General features: G+C 39.5%; 1 protein-coding gene across 1 annotated transcript in view; it reads right to left on the bottom strand.

The window, feature by feature from the left end:
• Positions 1 to 1,025: 1,025 nt before the first annotated feature.
• Positions 1,026 to 18,145, bottom strand: part of TBXT (T-box transcription factor T) — an 88,351-nt gene continuing 71,231 nt past the window's right edge. Inside the window, exons 7-8 of the mRNA XM_033935859.1 lie at positions 16,114 to 16,246; positions 1,026 to 4,061 (exon numbers count right to left, since the gene is read on the bottom strand). Of these exons, the coding sequence (XP_033791750.1) occupies positions 3,797 to 4,061; positions 16,114 to 16,246 (398 nt within the window). The 3' untranslated portion in view covers positions 1,026 to 3,796. The remainder of the gene's footprint in view (positions 4,062 to 16,113; positions 16,247 to 18,145) is intronic.

The raw sequence follows: 18,145 nt of genomic DNA, 5'->3' as shown, positions 1-18,145 counted from the left end.
TAGAAGAATCAGCTCGCCCTGCTGGTTCAGCTGGTCCTGGCAGAGGAATCTCCCATCAACCGAGTCAGTTAGACACCCCAAAACCAGCTTAGCGATAAGGATTCTCCATTGTGATCAGACAAGGAGTTGGGTACATCTGCAAAACTTGCTTTTGCGCATTTTTGTTGTGGAAGTTTTTATTTTTGAAAATGGGCAAAAAAAAAAAAAAAGAGACATCCTAAGGACCAATACATCGACCTAGGTCATTTTCATAAATAAAAGATAGACATCTGGCTGTTTTGAAAATGGACATTTTCTGTACATTTTTTCCAAAACATCCAAATTTGACTTAAGACATCCTATAGAAGATGCCCCACTATGGTTATTCAAGCTTTACAAATCCTTAAGATGTGATATTTTTCCTTAGTTTGAGATTTGTTTTGGGGGGAGGGTGGGGGGGTGGAGTTAGAAGAAAGCTTATCCCATTTCTTTCTTACAAACTCAAAAGGAATTCACATACAGTACCCCCCCCCCCCCCAAATAGGTAAAAGTTGCAAATGGAACCTCATTGAAAATTTACCCATTCCTGCTTGAGGCTAACTATTGGTGAATTCCACTACTCAAATTGTAACCTATAAGCATTTATTTCTCAAGAGATTTCTAGTAGTTTCAGTGCTACCATGGTATATTTCAACTTGCCAGAAATTTTTTTTTTTTAATAACAATGGAAAATTACCACATAGAGATGAGCTCAGCAGAGAAAAAACATCTTCAATAACTTAGGTACAACACAGAAGCAGAATGACTACAAAAAAATAGGTCAAGGTGACATGCTGTGATCTTTATTTATTTATTTTTTTGAAAAGGGGTAGTTTGAACTTATAGAAACAAAGTTGGAATGTAAAAAAAAAAATAGCTTGACCTTGGCAACTTGTGCTTAGTTTTCAGCAGACTACTCCAGATTTAAGGAAAACATGTTGTCACTGAAATTACATATCTAAGCCAATAAAGCGAATGGATTTTTTAAAATAAATACTCCGTCATTCAATAAACAGAAAATACTGATTAAAACACATACATGAAAGACTAAAAAAAGGCACCACTTAAATTTAATATTTTTATATTAAGGACAGTTATTTCTGCTAAATTCTTGATATTTGAGCGTTGAAACCTCTGCATGACACTGCAATGACACTTTAGCTATAACCTTTAAAATCTGTATAGCACAATAAGCCAATTCTATTTTCTCTAGCAGACCACTGCTGTAAATTCATTTTACCAACCTATTTCCCTTTAAATGATTTCCTTTTCTTTAAGGAAAAGATTAGCATCTACATTACAAAAGATTGGTAATATTACAGCTTAACTCACTTTGTTCATTTTAAACAATAGTGTAGTTATGTATTGCCAGTTTATGTTCCCTATGCACACTACTTGTCAGTTCATCACTGTCAGATTTAGTATTTCAGTAAAACAAGTGTCAAAAGTTGTTGCAGAACTTACTGTATATACTCTGTATATATTCTGAGTTTAGACGAAGCACCCTTTTCCAAAAAGGTGGAAAAACGGTTAATTCAAATATAAGACACAGGGGGGGAGTAATTAATGTGCTCTGCAGGCCTCCACCAAGCCTGCCCTATAACTTAGAAAGCCAGAACAGGAGCGATCCCTCCTGTCTCCTGCCCCAGCCGACTGCCATTTTTATTTTTTTTTTTACCTCCCTCCCGCCTCCCCCCATATATCTTTTTGAATTCCTGGTAGTCCAGCAGTATACCAGGCATGAGTGAGCTTTCTGCAGTCCTTCCCCCGCTGAGCCCCTCCCTGAATGGCTGCCTCGAGTTCTTGCAGGACTCATGAGAACTCGGGGCAGCCATTCAGCGAGTGGCTCTGCACCAGGCGAGAGCACAAAAGCTCGCTCATACCCGGTATACTGGGCCACAAGAACTAGAGGCAGCCATTCAGGGAGGAGCTCAGTGTGGAGCAGGAGTGTAGAAAGCTCGCTCCTGCCCAGTACACCACTGGACCATCAGGGATTCAAAGAGATATGCAAGGGAAGGCGGGAGGGAGGTAAAAAAAAAAAAAAAAAATTTGTCTCTGCCCACCAGACCATACGGCAGACCCGGCAGAGGCCTGCAACAAATCCGGGAGGGGGTTGGGGGGCGATGACCTGAATATAAGAGACCCCCATTTTTGGGTCATTTTTTTTAGCTCATAAATCTCATCTTATATTCAAGTATATATGGTACACTGAATAGTATCTCCCCCTTGGGGTCCTTGTCACAAACTCTTCACAGTGTGCAGAAATCAAATAAAAGAATTTGAGCAGTCCGATATGAATCCTGCTAAAGACATCAGCCTGATGCCAACATGTCCCAAAGGCTACTTTTTTAAGTTACTTACCAGGCTGATCTGGGGTTGAAGCTGTGACCTAGTGGTGCGATGGACGGTTTTATAATACTAACAATTCTGTTGAGTTAAGCAGTATTCTTAATAGTGGCAAACTAACTTTTGGGTTAATCAGCATTTAAAAGGACACCACAGATAGTATCTTAATAGAAAAGTTTTGCAAAACTAGGTAATAAAAATCCTACATTCTTACTGAAAAAAATTTAACAGGGAAAAAAAGGTTTACCGGTATAATAGGTCTAAGACTGTATTCAACATCTGTATGGGTGCACTGCACTTAACTTTACACAGCCCATTTGCTTCTACAGTATTTGGGATTCTGCTAAGTATTTGTGACCTGGCTCATCCACTGTTGGAAAAAGGATACTGGCCAGATGGACCATCAGTCTGAAACCAATATGGCTATTCTTATGGTTTTTATGACTTCTACTTCCTATTAATTTCATTGCAAAGGAAGCATTACAACACATTACCCCGTCTAAAATTTAAAGTACATTGAGAACATGGGCATTACTTCCTTTTAAAAGACATATTCCGTACAGGTGACCCAAGTTCTCCAGATAAAATAGCCATATTTTACTTTTCCTGAATGCTTGTCCATGTCTATTTGGTACGTCATCCTTCTCCTGTTACATTTTAATCCATTATATACAAGTACATATAGAAGAGAGACTTAACAGACCATTGAAATAAATACTAAAAACATTTGCATGGTTCTTTCATGCTCCTTTAGTAGCTGATTGCATCAAACTATTTCTTAACTGAACAGATGTAACAACTGATGAACTGAAGCACCATCAACCAGTAGGCAACAGACATCGCCGTTTCAAATATGGGCAGTAGAGTTGCTAGACTTCAGTTGAAGGGAATAAAAATTGTTAATATTTAAGAAAGCTGCAATTTTAGGACACAATTGGAACACACAATTTCCTATTTTATACATCTTGTATTAAGACAAAGCAGGTCTAGTATGAAAGCAATGCAAGACCTGGATAATGTAAACATTTTACAAATGTTCTTGCTTTACTTTTGCAAATCAAAATGACACCAGTAATGTTGCTTGCTCTTATCACAATTTAGCTTTTATCCATCAGTTTGAAAGGTCACTACATGATCTGATACTTCAGTTCATAGCAAGATCTACTTCTTATGGAGGTTACTATTCCACAAAACTACTGTATGCCACTGCAATAGTCAAACAGTTTCAGAATTCAAATAAATGAATTCTTAGTGGCAGGAAGGAGGGGATAAACCGAGTTAGTCCCCCTACTATGCAAACAGGTCTAAGAGTCATTAAATATTTTTGCTTGAGAAATCTACTCGCTTAAACTATTATAGTTCCTTTTCTGGGTATTCCAGATGTATAAAGTGGGACAACAGAGTTAGGTGTGCACCAGTCCGGGGAAAGTGATCACATGGAAGGTGGTGTGACTGGAGTCCACGCGGATACCAGCTTGTTATGTATCGAGGCATCATATTGGCTGTCTGAAAGATCAGGTGTTCCATTGTCATAAAGTGGAGATCCCGAGGAAGGTGTGGATACAGAGTGTTGAAGAGATGGATAATGTGCTGGAGATCCTCGTAGGAATTGAGAGCCTAGTCCATTTGTCATCCCTCCTGCCTGAGAAACAGGCGTGACCGTGCTGTTGCTTACAGACCATAAACTGGGATACTGGCTGCAACAGAAGGAAAAGAAATACTGTTAGCAAACCCATCAGTTTATTATAGTATTTAACCATGCAAACATTAGAAAAGAACAGCTATGGGAAGACATCCTGTGCATGGATCAGACTAAAACTTCACATGAATTTATGTAGTACAAACCTGGTACTTAAATCAAAACCAAACTACTTCGGCCTTGGACCAGAAAACCTCCCAAAAGTAGTGGCATGAGATGCACCCTACAACATTTGAAAATAAGCCCATCTTATCTCTAGTGATGGTTTCAATCTTGCTAGAGAATGGCACGGGGACCGTTTACCGCGGGTCACCTCAGTAAATCCACAGTAATTGAGACATTTGCAACTGGTTTACCGCAGGAATGGGGACAAGACCTTTCACCGCTGCGCAGGAATGGGGACAAGACCTTTTACCGCCCCATGGGAGCGGTGAAAAGTCTTATTCCTGTGGTAAAAAAAAAAATTGCGCCCATGTCAGACTCAGCATCTTCTCCCCAGTTCCTCTTGCGCCTATTTTACCTTCAGGAGTTAGCCATTCCATGATGAAGACAGAAAGAACCTAAAACCAAAGCCTGAGACCAATGTGATTTGAAGAATAAATTTATTTTATATTTTGTGATTAGAATATTTCAGATTTAAATATGTATCCTTCTAGAGCTGATATTAGACATAACTGGGGACCACAAAGTCCAGGCTGTGCTTCTTTAGCTTCCAGCTGGATTAGGGCTCGCTCTCTCTGACCAGGGGGCAGTTGCCCTAGTTGCACTCCCCTAACATTATTTTTGCCATGTGTGACTACAGTATTCTGTTAGCTTGATTTTTCTATGTAGCATTCTGTAGTAATTTGGTTTGTTCAGTTTTCACAATAGTGAAGGGGATATTTGTGAAAGGGAGGGGAGATGGATTTTGTTGAACCTTGCTCTGTTTTATTTGTGTTTATAAAATTACAATTGTCAGAGAAGCTTCCGCCCACACACACATGACTGCAGGGCGGCACAGGCAGGTTTCGCTGGCATCAGTTTCTTTTCTAAAGCACCGCAAAGATAAGAGGGAGGGAGGGAGGGAGATATATTTGGCCAGAGGTAGGGAGGGAGGGAAGGGGCCGTGTACATGATCGGTAACCGTGCGCCTTCCCTCCATTAAGTTTCTTTACATCGCGAAGGTAAGGAGGAGGGAGGGAGATTCTTTAGCTGCTGAAGGGCGGTGAGGTGGCGAGAGGGAAGGGTGGATGCTGCGGGTACGGAGCGGTGAAGGGGACGGCGGGTTTGGCAACGGGGCGGTGAAGGGGACAGATTTTTTCCCCGTGTCATTCTCTAAATTTTGCTAGTCTCCCACCTAAGCCAGGTTTGTGGAGTTTTCTTAAACTGTTGAACAATCACCTTCCTCAGCCATTTCCTTAACCCAACACTACATTTGGAGATGCAAAACATTTTGCAATAATGGACCTGACAGTTCCCCAAGAGATGAATTCAACACATTGCATTTTTCTACAGAATATGACAAAACTCTTTGGATATGGTAATTTTACAGGAGTAATTGTCAGACTCCAAGACACTCTCTTCCTATGTCAATAACTGAGACAATTTTGGGGTTGCAAGACCAGGCAACTTCCCAGACTAAATACCTTAGATGAACAACTTCATTAGCCCTGGTTAATAGTCAAAGATTTTAAGGACTTGTGTTAATTAGCTCTTGGAACCCAAATTCCTCATATTTATATTGGCACCACTGTAATGGGATATTAATTTCATTTGATATAATTTGATAAAGCTACAATAAATGGTTCTCATGTTAATTCAGACTACAGGTTGAGTTTTTCCCATCATGCTGTGCATTTTCCCTTTCTGGGTGGGATTTGAGATTTTTTGGATCCTTGATTGCAAATAAGAAGTTCCTCCATACATCTGTGGTGAGCATGCCCTCATTCATTAAGTTATCACTACATCTAAGATTCTTGTTGGCTGATAACTGAAGTCCTCCTGCTTATTACATAGTATTTATCGGCTAGTAAGAGAAAATGGTCTTTTCCAATCTCATGCAACCAACTGTATGGAAGATAATTAGTATGAAAGATCTCCAAATTGAAAGATCAGCTAAATTTGATCTCTAGGACCCCAACCTCCTTTTTTTGGCACATAAGGGCAGCTGAGTCTCCCAGTGTTCCCCCTTCATCCACAACTGATACTTGGTCTTTCCCTCCTATCAGAAAAATAATGGAAGCATTGCTGAAGGAAAGCATTGCTGAAGGAAAGGATAGTGAATTTTTGAGAATCTAGTCAGTTACAAGATCAGAGACACGATTTTACTAAAAGATAAATCATGCCAAATGCATCTGATTAAATTCTTTGACTGGCCAACCAGAGAATTGGATCAAGGATATATGGTAGATGTAATTTACTTAGATTTCAGCAAAGCCTTTGACATAGTTCCTGATCTTCGGGCACCACCGGCATGTCCTGTGCATTGGTGCTGGTGCCGGTGTCAGAACAGGGTAAGCGATTGTGTTTGGGTAGGTGGGTGGGTGAGTGGGGGATGCTGGATCGAGGGGGATATGGAGCAGCGCAGGTGGCCTCGGGGATGGGGGGTAAAGTGGAGCAGTGCCGGTGGCCTCGGGAGGGGGGAGTGGAGGTGGAACGAATCAAGCGAGTTTCTCTTACTTCCTATGGGGAAACTCGCTTTGATATACAAGTAAATTGGTTTACGAGCATGCTTCTGGAATGAATTATGCTCATAAACCAAGGTTCCACTGTATATGGAAGGAGGAAAACATGCAGGCCTTTGGGGGGTGGGGGAAGGGTGGTGGTGGCCGGGCCCTGGTGTAGAAGTACATGGAGGGAGGGAAGAAGGGGTCCAAACAGATGTGCATATGCTGGACTGATGGGGGGGGGGTGATAGAGATGGTGGACAATGGGATGGAGGGAGGGAAGGAACAGAAAGGGAGAGAAGTTGGACACAAGGGATGGTGTGGAGGAGGGGAAATAGATACTGGATAGGAGGGTAGTTGGGAAGAGAAAGGGAGAGATGGTGGACCCTGGGGTGGTGGGGAAGGAGGGACAGATGCTGGATGAAAGTAGAGATGGTGGATCTGGGGATGATGGGATCCATCGCTGCAGCTGTGGGGATGGAGACAAAGAAAGGAAAGATGCCAGACCTCCGGGAGAGGGAAGGGAAATGGAAGGGGAGGACTGAGATGGAAAATGGATGGTTAGCACGGAGAAAGAAGAAAACAATAAAAGGGCAGGAGACCCTGGCAAGCGAGTTATCAGAAGACAACCAGAGTCTGATTTGAATAATGACCAGACAATAAAAGGTAGAAAAAAATTTTATTTTCTGTTTTGTGATTACAATATGTCAGATTTGAAATCTGTATCCTGCCAGAGCTGGTGTTAGACAGCAAGCGTGAACTAAAAGAGAGGAAATGTCTTTTATTAAAGTGCGCATTTTAGCGAGTGCTAAATCAGTTAGCGTACCTTAATAAAAGGACCCCTAAGTATCTTAATAAAAAATTCTGTCTGCAACTTAGCCTATGTTTTAGATAACAGCCCCTTATGTGCTTTAGGATATAAATATTGAAGTCTTCAAGTCTCTTCTCATACATCTTTTGACACTATCCCCATATCACTTTCCTATGAACCACCTCAATATCCTTAGTGATATACAGCCTCCAAAATTAACACGGTACTCACCACAGACTTGCACCTCCTTTCTTCTACACAGCCTAGAATTAGCCTCTATGCAGCTTAGGATCCTTCTAGCTATGGCCACCACCTTGTCTTATTGGCCTAGATTCACTAACCTTCCAATCCTTGTGCGATTGGAGGCAAGCCAACCGATTCGCCAACCATGTTCATTCAAATGGGGGTGATCGGAGGCACGCCCCCAACCAACTGTGTAGATCATTGATTGAGTCGGAGAGAGCCCCGATAGTGACAGGAGAAGCAGCCTCCTGGGCTTTTGATAGCTTTTTTAAAAAAAATTTTAATCTCTGATCCTTACCCCCTCCCCCCCCCCAGCAGTCTCAAGCCTCCAGTTTCCTCTAGCATTAACTCCAGTTCCTACCTGCCCCAACAGCAATGGTAACACTATTCCTCCCTCCTATAGTTCCTTGACCACCCAGATTTGTAAAGAGAACAGAGGTTGCATTGGCTTGCATTTAAAATCTGTAAGGAGTTAAGAGCAGAACAGCTGTGGAAGAACATACAGAAAGTCAGTCCCACACTTACAAGACTATAACAGGAGTGTGTGGTGCAGTGGTTAGAACTACCCAAATCCCACACTGCTCCTTGTGACCCTGGGAAGTCACTTAATCCCCCAGTGCCCCAGGTACATTAGACAGAGTGTGAGCCTGCCGGGACAGAAAAGGAAAAATGCTTGCGTACCTGAATAATTTATAATCCACATAGAATTATAGGATGTGCGGAATATAATCAATTAAATAAATAAATAAATAAATAAATCCAGAAAGGGCTAGATTGAAAACAGGTGAATGAAAATATTAACATCTTATGAATAGAAGGAGACCTCAAACCATTTGACAAAATAGTTTTAAATGCAATTATATTTCTGCTATAGCTCTTCAAAAACTCCATAGTGCTTTTATGTGATGGAAGATGAGGCAGATTTTGTAGGCCATACCATTGTGGATTTTTTTTAAATTAAAAAAAAGACTGGCAGTTCTCCAAGTGAATGCCTTATCCTCCAACTCCTGTTACTGTTATGTATCTCTCCATATGTTCCAATTTTGTTTATACCCTATGCTGGATGTCTTGTTTATCCAAGTTTATCCAAGTTTATTATGAAATTTGATTTATCGCCTATTCCAAATTCTAAGCGATGTACAATTAATAAAAGATTACAGAGTTGGGGGAAACAGACATAACTAACAAAAGCTAATTCTACTAAACATATTAAAATTCAGCATATGCATACAAAGTCAAACATAAGGAGAGTTAGGGAAGAAATACAATTTGGTTGTAAAAGAAACAGTTAAGGTAAAAAAAAATCATTGGGGAAGGGAAGAGACAAATAATCAGAAAATTATGGATAAATTAAAAGTCATAAGCAATTCATTTAATCCTTGAATGCATCTTTAAAAAGAAAACCCTTGAGTTTGCTCTTAAATTTTTCCAAATTCCTTTCTTCTCTTAAATTGGAAGGGCATTCCAAGCTTGAGGAGCCTTAACTGAAAAGATAGATTCCCGTCGTGTGTTAATAAATTTTAAAGAGGGAATGACCAATAAATGTTGGTCATTTGACCTTAGTAATCTGGATGAAGTATAAGGAATTAAAACTTTATAAATAAAAGCTGGGGTTTTAAATGTCAAAGACTTAAAAGTGAGCAAGCATAATTTGCACATTATACGATGAGCAACTGGAAGCCAGTGTGCCTTCTCAGGTAAGGGGGTCACATGATCAAATTTTTTAGCTTTCTCAATAAGTTTGATTGAAGCTTTCTGAATAATTTGTAAGCGTCTAATTTATTTTTGAGCTAGTCCTTTAAACAAGGCATTACAATAGTCGGTTTTAGAAATAACCAGAGAGTGAACCAGTATATTCAAGGATTTTGTACATAAGAATTTAGACACTGAACGAATTTGGTGGAGTCTATAAAAAGTAGATTTAACAACATAACTAACATGATTGTGATAGGTTAATTTATCATCAAAGATAATCCCGAGAATCCTAATCTTGTGAATCAACTTCAAAGAAATGCCTTTAGTAGTGATTGGAGAGGAGAGTGTATGACTGTCTTTCCAAGAAAAAAGCATGATATTTGTTTTATTAATATTAAGTGCCAATCTATTGGAATCGAGCCATTGGTGAATCTGTTCGAGTTTTCCATTTATAGCTGATATTTCAAGGGAACTATTGGGGTCAAGAGGGTGTAAAAGCTGAATGTCGTCCGCATAAAAAATACGGAAAAACCAATAGACTGCCACAGGGTCATGAGAGGTGCGAGGAAGATATTAAATAGAAGAGGAGAGAGAATCGATCCCTGCAGAATACCATAAGGTGCTGAGAAACTTTCAGAAGTTGTATTATTAAAGAAAACAGTAGAAGAGCGATCATCAAAATAGGATTTAAACCAAAGCAAAACCTGATCTGTAATACCGATAGATTGAAGTCTATCTAATAAAAGAATGTGGTCGATAGTATCAAAAGCTGATGAAAGGTCAATTGAAATCAAAAGAACAGATGTATGATGGTCTAGGTGATAAAGTATGGAAGTTGTCATGCCTATTAGAGAATGTTCCGGAGAATGATATTGTCTAAAACCCTATTGATTTGGGTATAAGACATTTGTTTTTTCTACATATTCTGAAATTTGATTAAATACAATCTTTTCTGTTAACTTTGCCAAGTAGGGGATGTTTGCAATGGGCCTATAATTTGATTTTTCTTCAGAGCTAATTTTTGGATCTTTCATAATGGGACGAATGATTGCTTTTTTTCCATGCTAAAGGCATAATGCTTTGCTGCAGACTTTATTTAATTAAGGTAAGTATTAAGGGACCAAAAATTGCAAAGTATCTCTTAAGAATAAAGGGAGGAATTACTTCAACTTGCGTTCCTTTGGTGTTGATAGTTTTAATAAGAGATTCGAGCTCTCTAAGATTAGGAAGGTTAAAGTGTGAACATTTTGAAGACAGAAATAGTCCAGACTCCTGATCCAGAGCAGAAATCGAATATTTAATCGTTGTTAAATTTTTCCTTATATTGTTAACCTTCTCTGTAAAATAGGTAGCAAGTTCTTGCGCTGTGAGTACGGAATTTGAAATGTAAGTTTGTTTTTTAAATGTGGGAGTAACCGCTTTTAGAATGGCATAAAGCGTAGAAACATTTTTGGCTTTAAGAATTTGATTTGAATAGTATTTCATTTTTGCTTGGTTTATTTTTCCTTTGTACATGTTAGAGTGATCTTTAAATTTATCAAGATTTGATTGGCTCTTATCTTTTCTCCAACTTCGTTCAAGTGATCGAAGTTGCTTTTTGATTAGACTTAGTTCTGCTGTAAACCAGGGATTGGACCTCTTTTGTGCCGAAATAAATTTGGTTTGAATCGGAACCAATTTGTCTAATAGACGCTTAGTGGAGGCGTTCCATTGAGATAGAAGATCTTCTAAAGAATGAATCTTTGAGTCCAAAAAGTTTAAATTGAAATTTGCTGCAATTGAATCTGATGATAAATTATTGAAGTCTCTATACTTACTTTGTTGGTGAGTTGCAGCTATTTTAGAAAAAGAAGCTGAATAAATTATTGATATCAAAAAATGATCTGACCAAGGGACTGGAAGGCAAGAGTCTCATTGATAGTTAACCTCAGTAAGAAGAGAAGTTATGATCATATCAATTGTATGGCCTGCTTGATGATCTGGAACGGTTAAAAGTGGACACAAATCTAGGTGATCAAACTGGGAAAGAATATCTTTGGTGTAATGATTATTAAGATCTTCAAAATGAATATTAAAAACTCCTAAGATCAGGAGATTAATGGAGGAGGATCCAAAATCATAAAGAAGTGATTGCAGATGGAAGAGATTTGCACAGTTAACAGGTAGTGGAAGGTAAATAAGAAGTGCATCTAATTTGGGTTTGGTCCGTAAAGTAAATTGTAGGAATTCAATTGGGGAGTTTATTGAGGAGTATTCTATGCCTGCTGTATTGTGTTTGTTTGACACCGGATACAAGCTCCCTCAATTGATCCCCTCGACCCTGAAGAAAGTTTCTTTTGAAATATACATGGCGGGAGAGGTGGTATAGATGAAATTTGAGAACCCACTGTTGAGCTAAGTGGTTTATCTCCAAATATCATGACAATTCTCATATAATCCGCCTTATGTATCTATATTATCATGACAATTCATATGTAATCCATGGTATGTATTCTGTATTATGACAATTCGTATGTAATCCACCTTGAACCACAAGGTAATGGCGGAATAGAAATCACTAATGTAATGTAAGTAATGTAATGTATACTCAATTTTATGGAAAAAGTTGCACACATAACACCCAGCTGCACTCTGAAGGTCCATTCAACAATTTTTTACACATGTAGCCACTATACACTAAACGGAGTCTGTGAAGCTCTATAAAAAGAATGATAAGATTTCAGTATTTAAATTAGTACAGTTTATTTGAAGGTGTAGGGTTGTGTATTGTGTTAACATTGCAAGTAGCATGCTACGTATTGTTTTTTGAATATTTTCTCCATTGGCTGAATTTTTTTACAAAAAACAACCCCCCCCCCAGTGAATATGTCCTAATAAATGCAAACAAGTGCCAGGTAGGTATTTATCAACTTAATAGCATATAAGACTTTCAGATGGCTGTTTAAATATCAATTTAATAGAAATAGGAACTTCTTCCTTATTCCACTTAGCAATCTGATACTATGAGTTGTTATTAGGCCCTCAGCGTCACCACTCAGAACTCAAATATATCACCGTTCTGAGCTTTACGTGACCAATCCTCACTGGGTCTAAGTTTTACTTATTTCACGTTTTCAAGAGCTTTATATATTTAATTACTTATAAATTTTTTAAATTTTTACTTCATTTTACTTCGTTTTAATTAGCTTATTTTACTTAGCTTTAGTGTAGTTGTCTCTGGTAGAGATATTTTTAAATCAAGCAGGGTGCCATAGCCGACATGTTTCACGGGAAACCGCTTTATCAAGGCTCCACCCCTTTAACACTATCGACTTCCTCAAATGCATTTGAGGAAGTCGATAGTGTTAAAGGGGTGGAGCCTTGATAAAGCGGTTTCCCGCGAAACATGTCGGCTATGGCACCCTGCTTGATTTAAAAATATCTCTACCAGAGACAACTACACTAAAGCTAAGTAAAATAAGCTAATTAAAACGAAGTAAAATGAAGTAAAAATTTAAAAAATTTATAAGTAATTAAATATATAAAGCTCTTGAAAACGTGAAATAAGTAAAACTTAGACCCAGTGAGGATTGGTCACGTAAAGCTCAGAACGGTGATATATTTGAGTTCTGAGTGGTGACGCTGAGGGCCTAATAACAACTCATAGTATCAGATTGCTAAGTGGAATAAGGAAGAAGTTCCTATTTCTATTAAATTGATAGGTAGGTATTTATAACATTTCCACCAAAATTCTTGATTTGTAAGAAATCACTAAAAAAAAAAAAAAAAAAAAAAAAAAAAAAAAAGAGCTGTATGCTGATTGAGCACCCTCTAAATTTCAGATCCACGGAAAACTGGAAACGACACTAAAATCTGCAGAAAGATTTATAACCAATAGTGACCACCTCTAAACAATACAACTTAGCTACCCTTAAACCAAACCCATTTGTAGGTCGGGAAATGGCGTTTAGAACCCTTAGCAGGTACATTAAAGATATCTGCAGAACTTTTAGGCAGCTACTACTGAATATATTTGTGACCCATAAAGATTCTACATTTTAGTGCCATGCATCCAGAATTCTGCTTTCCTGTAATGCTTTGTGGAACTGACCTAAAGTTTCAGATTTCCATTCAATTTAATAAGTTACACCAGAAGTTACTATAAATCTAACCATGTATTTTGTTTAGTTAAGATATGATCAGTTAAGTCTTCCCACCACCCAGGTGCTTAAGTTCTAGCAAGATAATTCCCTTATACTTCTAGAAGCTGAATTCACTAGCAACAGATGGGCAGAAAAGTGGCAGATGAAGTTTAACATAGAAAAATGCAAAGTGATGCACCTGGGTAAGAAAAACAAGGAACATGAATATAAAATGTTAGGTGTGACACTGGGCAAGACCGAACAAGAAAGGGACCTGGGGGTACTGATAGACAGGACCCTGAAGCCGTCGGCTCAATGCGCAGCGGCAGCAAAGAAAGCAAATAGGATGTTGGGCATGATAAAGAAGGGAATCACAAGTAGATCGGCGGACATCATAATGCCGCTTTACAGAGCAATGGTCAGACCACACTTGGAGTACTGTGTTCAACACTGGTCTCCCTACCTAAAGAAGGATATAACCCTACTGGAGAGGGTGCAAAGGCGAGCCACGAAGCTAGTTAAAGGTATCGAGAATTTGAGCTACAAAGAATGCCTCGGAAAACTGGGATTGTTCACCCTCGAGAAGAGAAGACTGCGAGGAGACATGATAGAGACTTTTAAAATACTAAAAGGATTTGACAAAATAGAGCAAGAAACATTGTTATTCACATTGTCAAATGTGACTCGGATAAGAGGTCATGGACTGAAACTGAGGGGCAACAGGCCCAGGGCAAATATCAGGAAATTCTGTTTCACACAACGAGTGGTGGACGCTTGGAATGCTCTCCCGGAGGAGGTTGCGACGGAAACCACCATTCTGGGATTCAAGGGCAAGTTGGATGCACACCTTCTTGCAAATCACATTGGGGGATACGAGTAAACAAGGTTTCTCAGCAAGGAACACCTGGCTTGGCCTCCGCGGGTGCGGGTCGCCGGACTGGATGGACCTAGAGTCTGATCCGGCGAAGCCATTTCTTATGTTCTTATGTACTACTTCTCCACAATGTGCATTGTTTTCAGATTTTACTTGCCAATAGTTGGATGGCTAGAAACCTAGAAAGTCAACTTCTCAAACATACAGTGGAACCTCGGTTTGCGAGTAACGCAATTGCAAGTGTTTTGCAAGACGAGCAAAACACTCAGCAAACTTTTGTCTCGCAAACTGAGCACTGCCCTGATAAAAGAGCACTTACACTGCAGGAAGCACCGCTTCAGAGGGATTCCTTTTCCATCCGCCAGCCAGCCTTCCACACCAGGTGCCTTCTGCATGTTGGAGAGCCTCTATCTAAGCCTACGCAGCTGAGTGCCGTCCCACTTGACCCTTACGTATGATCACGCACAACGTCAATCATCGATGTTGTGCATGATCATACACAACATGCTGGTGGGTCGGCACTCGGCTGCGTAGGCTCAGATAGAGGCTCTCCAACATGCGGAAGGCACCCGGCATGGAAAGCTGGCCGGCAGACGGCAGAGGAATCCCCCCGAAGCGGCACTGCGGGGTTCTCCAGCGGCTGGCAGACGGAGGAGGTAGACGGATGAGACGGCGCTGCAGCACCCAGCAATTGACAGGTAGACACCCCTGGGCCACCCCTTGCCACTTCCTTGGCAAATTTTGGGTTCTGGAACTAATTGTCAGCGTTGCCATTATGGCCTATGGGAAAAGTTGCTTTGATATACCAGTACTTTGGATTACAAGCATGCTTCGGGAACTAATTATGTGAAACACCTAGATTTTTCTGTTGCTTAATCACATATTTGCTTTCTTCCACTACTTGTCATATAAGCTTATTTACAGGACATGTTGTGGCTCAAAGCATATCCTCAACCAGGACACTTGTTGTAAACTGCTATCAAGTTCAGGAATTTATAACAGTTAAATACTAGGTTGTAATGTTTCCCAATTCTAGCCCTAGCCCTGAAGTGCTTATCCGTAAGTCAAAAAATATCATGATGCTGGCCAGAAATACTAGCTGCCATCTTCCTGCAGAAACTGGCTAAAATTTAAAAGCTATGTGGAAAATTTCACTGTATGGCCTCTATCCAAGAGAGCAGTCATGGCAGGTGACCCTACCCTAGAGGTAGGTGTACTTTTGCTCTTTCTCGCAGCCTGCCACACAGAAAGTCATGGCACCATCTAGGAAAAAAAAAAAAAAAATCAGTGTCCCCTGACTCCAGCCCCTAAACCTAACTCTGAACAGCTGAAAGATTAAGTTATCTGTACAAGAAGCAGAAAAATAAAGACAAAAAGGGGCATATGTGCCAACCATTCACTGCGTCAAGTTAAGGACCTGTCAGGAATCAGGTCAAATCATGCAGGATTTAAAAAAAAAAAAAAAAAAAACCCCAACAAAAACCAACAACAAACATTTTGTTGTGTGCAGTCACCCACCTTAATGTTTGTCCTCATCTGCTGATCAGAAAGTCAATAGTCAAATAAGACATTTTAAAAGCCTTTTACCCCATTTGTTAAAAACAAACAAACCCAAAACCCACTGTTCTAGGAACGTGTATGTTCTTTATACTAATACATACCTGGAGTTGACAGGTGTACCAGAGTTGTGACTCATGGGTAGCATGCTACTATGGGAGGGCACCTGGAGACCGGACCAATTGTCATGAGACTGAAGCATGGACAGGCAGGCAGAGGAATTATCTGCATAGCTTGCTGTAAAATATGCACATTGAGGAGTGCAGTAAAAAGACAATCAACTCAGCAGTAAACTGGGAAAACGTTAACACTGATAAAGAATTATAATCTGTAACTGTAGCAATCTAAGGTACATTTTAAAATGTATCAAGTTTAAAATTGCTAAGTGTATGTGGCTCAGTGTTCAAAATTTTAAATAATCCCTTAAAACTGAAGTTAAAGGAGAGATAATATTTTTTTTATTCTGACTAGATTATAGATTATGGCAACATAACATACCAAATTTATAATCTAGTCAGAATAAAAAAAAAAAGATTAATATCTTTCCTTTAACTTCAATTAAGGGATTATTTAAATTTTTGAAGACAGAGTCACATGCACATACCACACTATTGTAAAAGAAAAAAAAAAGTAATGCCCACATTTTCAAGGAGGTAGCACATTTAGCCACAAATATTAAAAAGGTATAGTAGCTTCAGTTACTTTTTCCAGAAGAAAAGCCAAAATATGGAGGCATTCATCTTATCAAAAATCTTAAAAAAAAAAAGACATACTGTAAGAAATGAAGACCAAACCTGAAAATAATTTAAAGATTTCAATTTAGTATAATTGCTTTAACTGCAATCTATTTTACCAGATCTACTCAGGAACTGAAGCAGAGGGAAAGTTTCTGGGCCCACCAGAGGTAGCGTGTTGAGTTCATTAATGCTGCTGGTGGCCTGATGCTTACAAATGACAGAGAAAGGTACAAGAAATGTTCCACCCGATTGGAGAAAGGAAGGAAGGAAGGGAGGGATAAAGGAGAAAGCTGCCAAATTGGAAGGAAGGAAGGAAGGAAGAAAGAAAAGACCATTAAGGGAAGGGAGAGGAAAAAGATGCCAGACCATGGGGAAGGGAGGGAAGGGAAGCAGAGAAGAGGAGAGAGATGGAAGGAAAGAGACAGAGATGCAAGGGGGAGATGGTGGCTGGAGCTGGACCTAGTCTAGGGGCCTTTTCTATTTTGAAATTTCTAGAGTATAATTGGAATTTGTAATTCTCTTATATTTTACATAGTACAGAGTAAATGCATTTTGTTTACTATTTTCCCAGTGATCTGCTGCATAGACAGTTTGTCATCCTGGGGTTCAGGTCTTGTTTGCATATTTGTATTTTTAATTTTTAGTTACATATTCTGAATTTGTTGATAGTTACATATAGTATTCTGTATTTGTTGAGAATCTGTTTAGGTAGCAGTGAAGCTTATGCTGTTTTACCCATAGGTGATGGTGTCACTGGTATTCTAAATCTCAGTGTGATAATTATTGAAGTGCTACTCAAAAGGGTCCAGAAAAGAGTGACAAAAATGGTTAAGGGACTGGAGGAGTTGCCACACAATGAGAGGCTAGAGAAACTGGGCCTCTTCGCCCTTGAAAAGAGGAGACTGAGAGGGGACATGATCGAAACATTCAAGATATTGAAGGGAATAGACTTAGTAGAGAAAGAGAGATTGTTCACCCTCTCCAAGGTGGAGAGAACAAGAGGGCATTCTAAAATTAAAAGGGGATAGATTCCGTACAAACGTAAGGAAGTTCTTCACCAAGAGTGGTAGAAATCTGGAACGCTCTTCCAGAGGCTGTTATAGGGGAAAGCACCCTCCAGGGATTCAAGAAAATGTTAGATAAATTCCTGCTGAACCACAACGTACGCAGGTAAGGCTAGATTCAAATAGGGCACTTGCCTTTGACCTAAGGGCCGCCGCGTGAGCAGACTGCAGGGCACAATGGACCACTGGTCTGACCCAGCAGCGGCAATTCTTATGTTCTTCTGTCTATTCATAGACAGGGTTGCTGTTTGAGCTCTTTCAGTTCTGTAATAGCATGGCAAGCTTGATTTATACTGTAGGTTTTACATGTGTTTTTGTAAGGTACTGTGGCTGTT

The sequence above is a fragment of the Geotrypetes seraphini genome, chromosome 3 (genome assembly GCF_902459505.1).
Source record: "Geotrypetes seraphini chromosome 3, aGeoSer1.1, whole genome shotgun sequence".
Classification (NCBI taxonomy): domain Eukaryota; kingdom Metazoa; phylum Chordata; class Amphibia; order Gymnophiona; family Dermophiidae; genus Geotrypetes; species Geotrypetes seraphini.
Note: the sequence above shows the minus strand (reverse complement) of the source record. Positions and strands in the feature narration are given on the sequence as shown.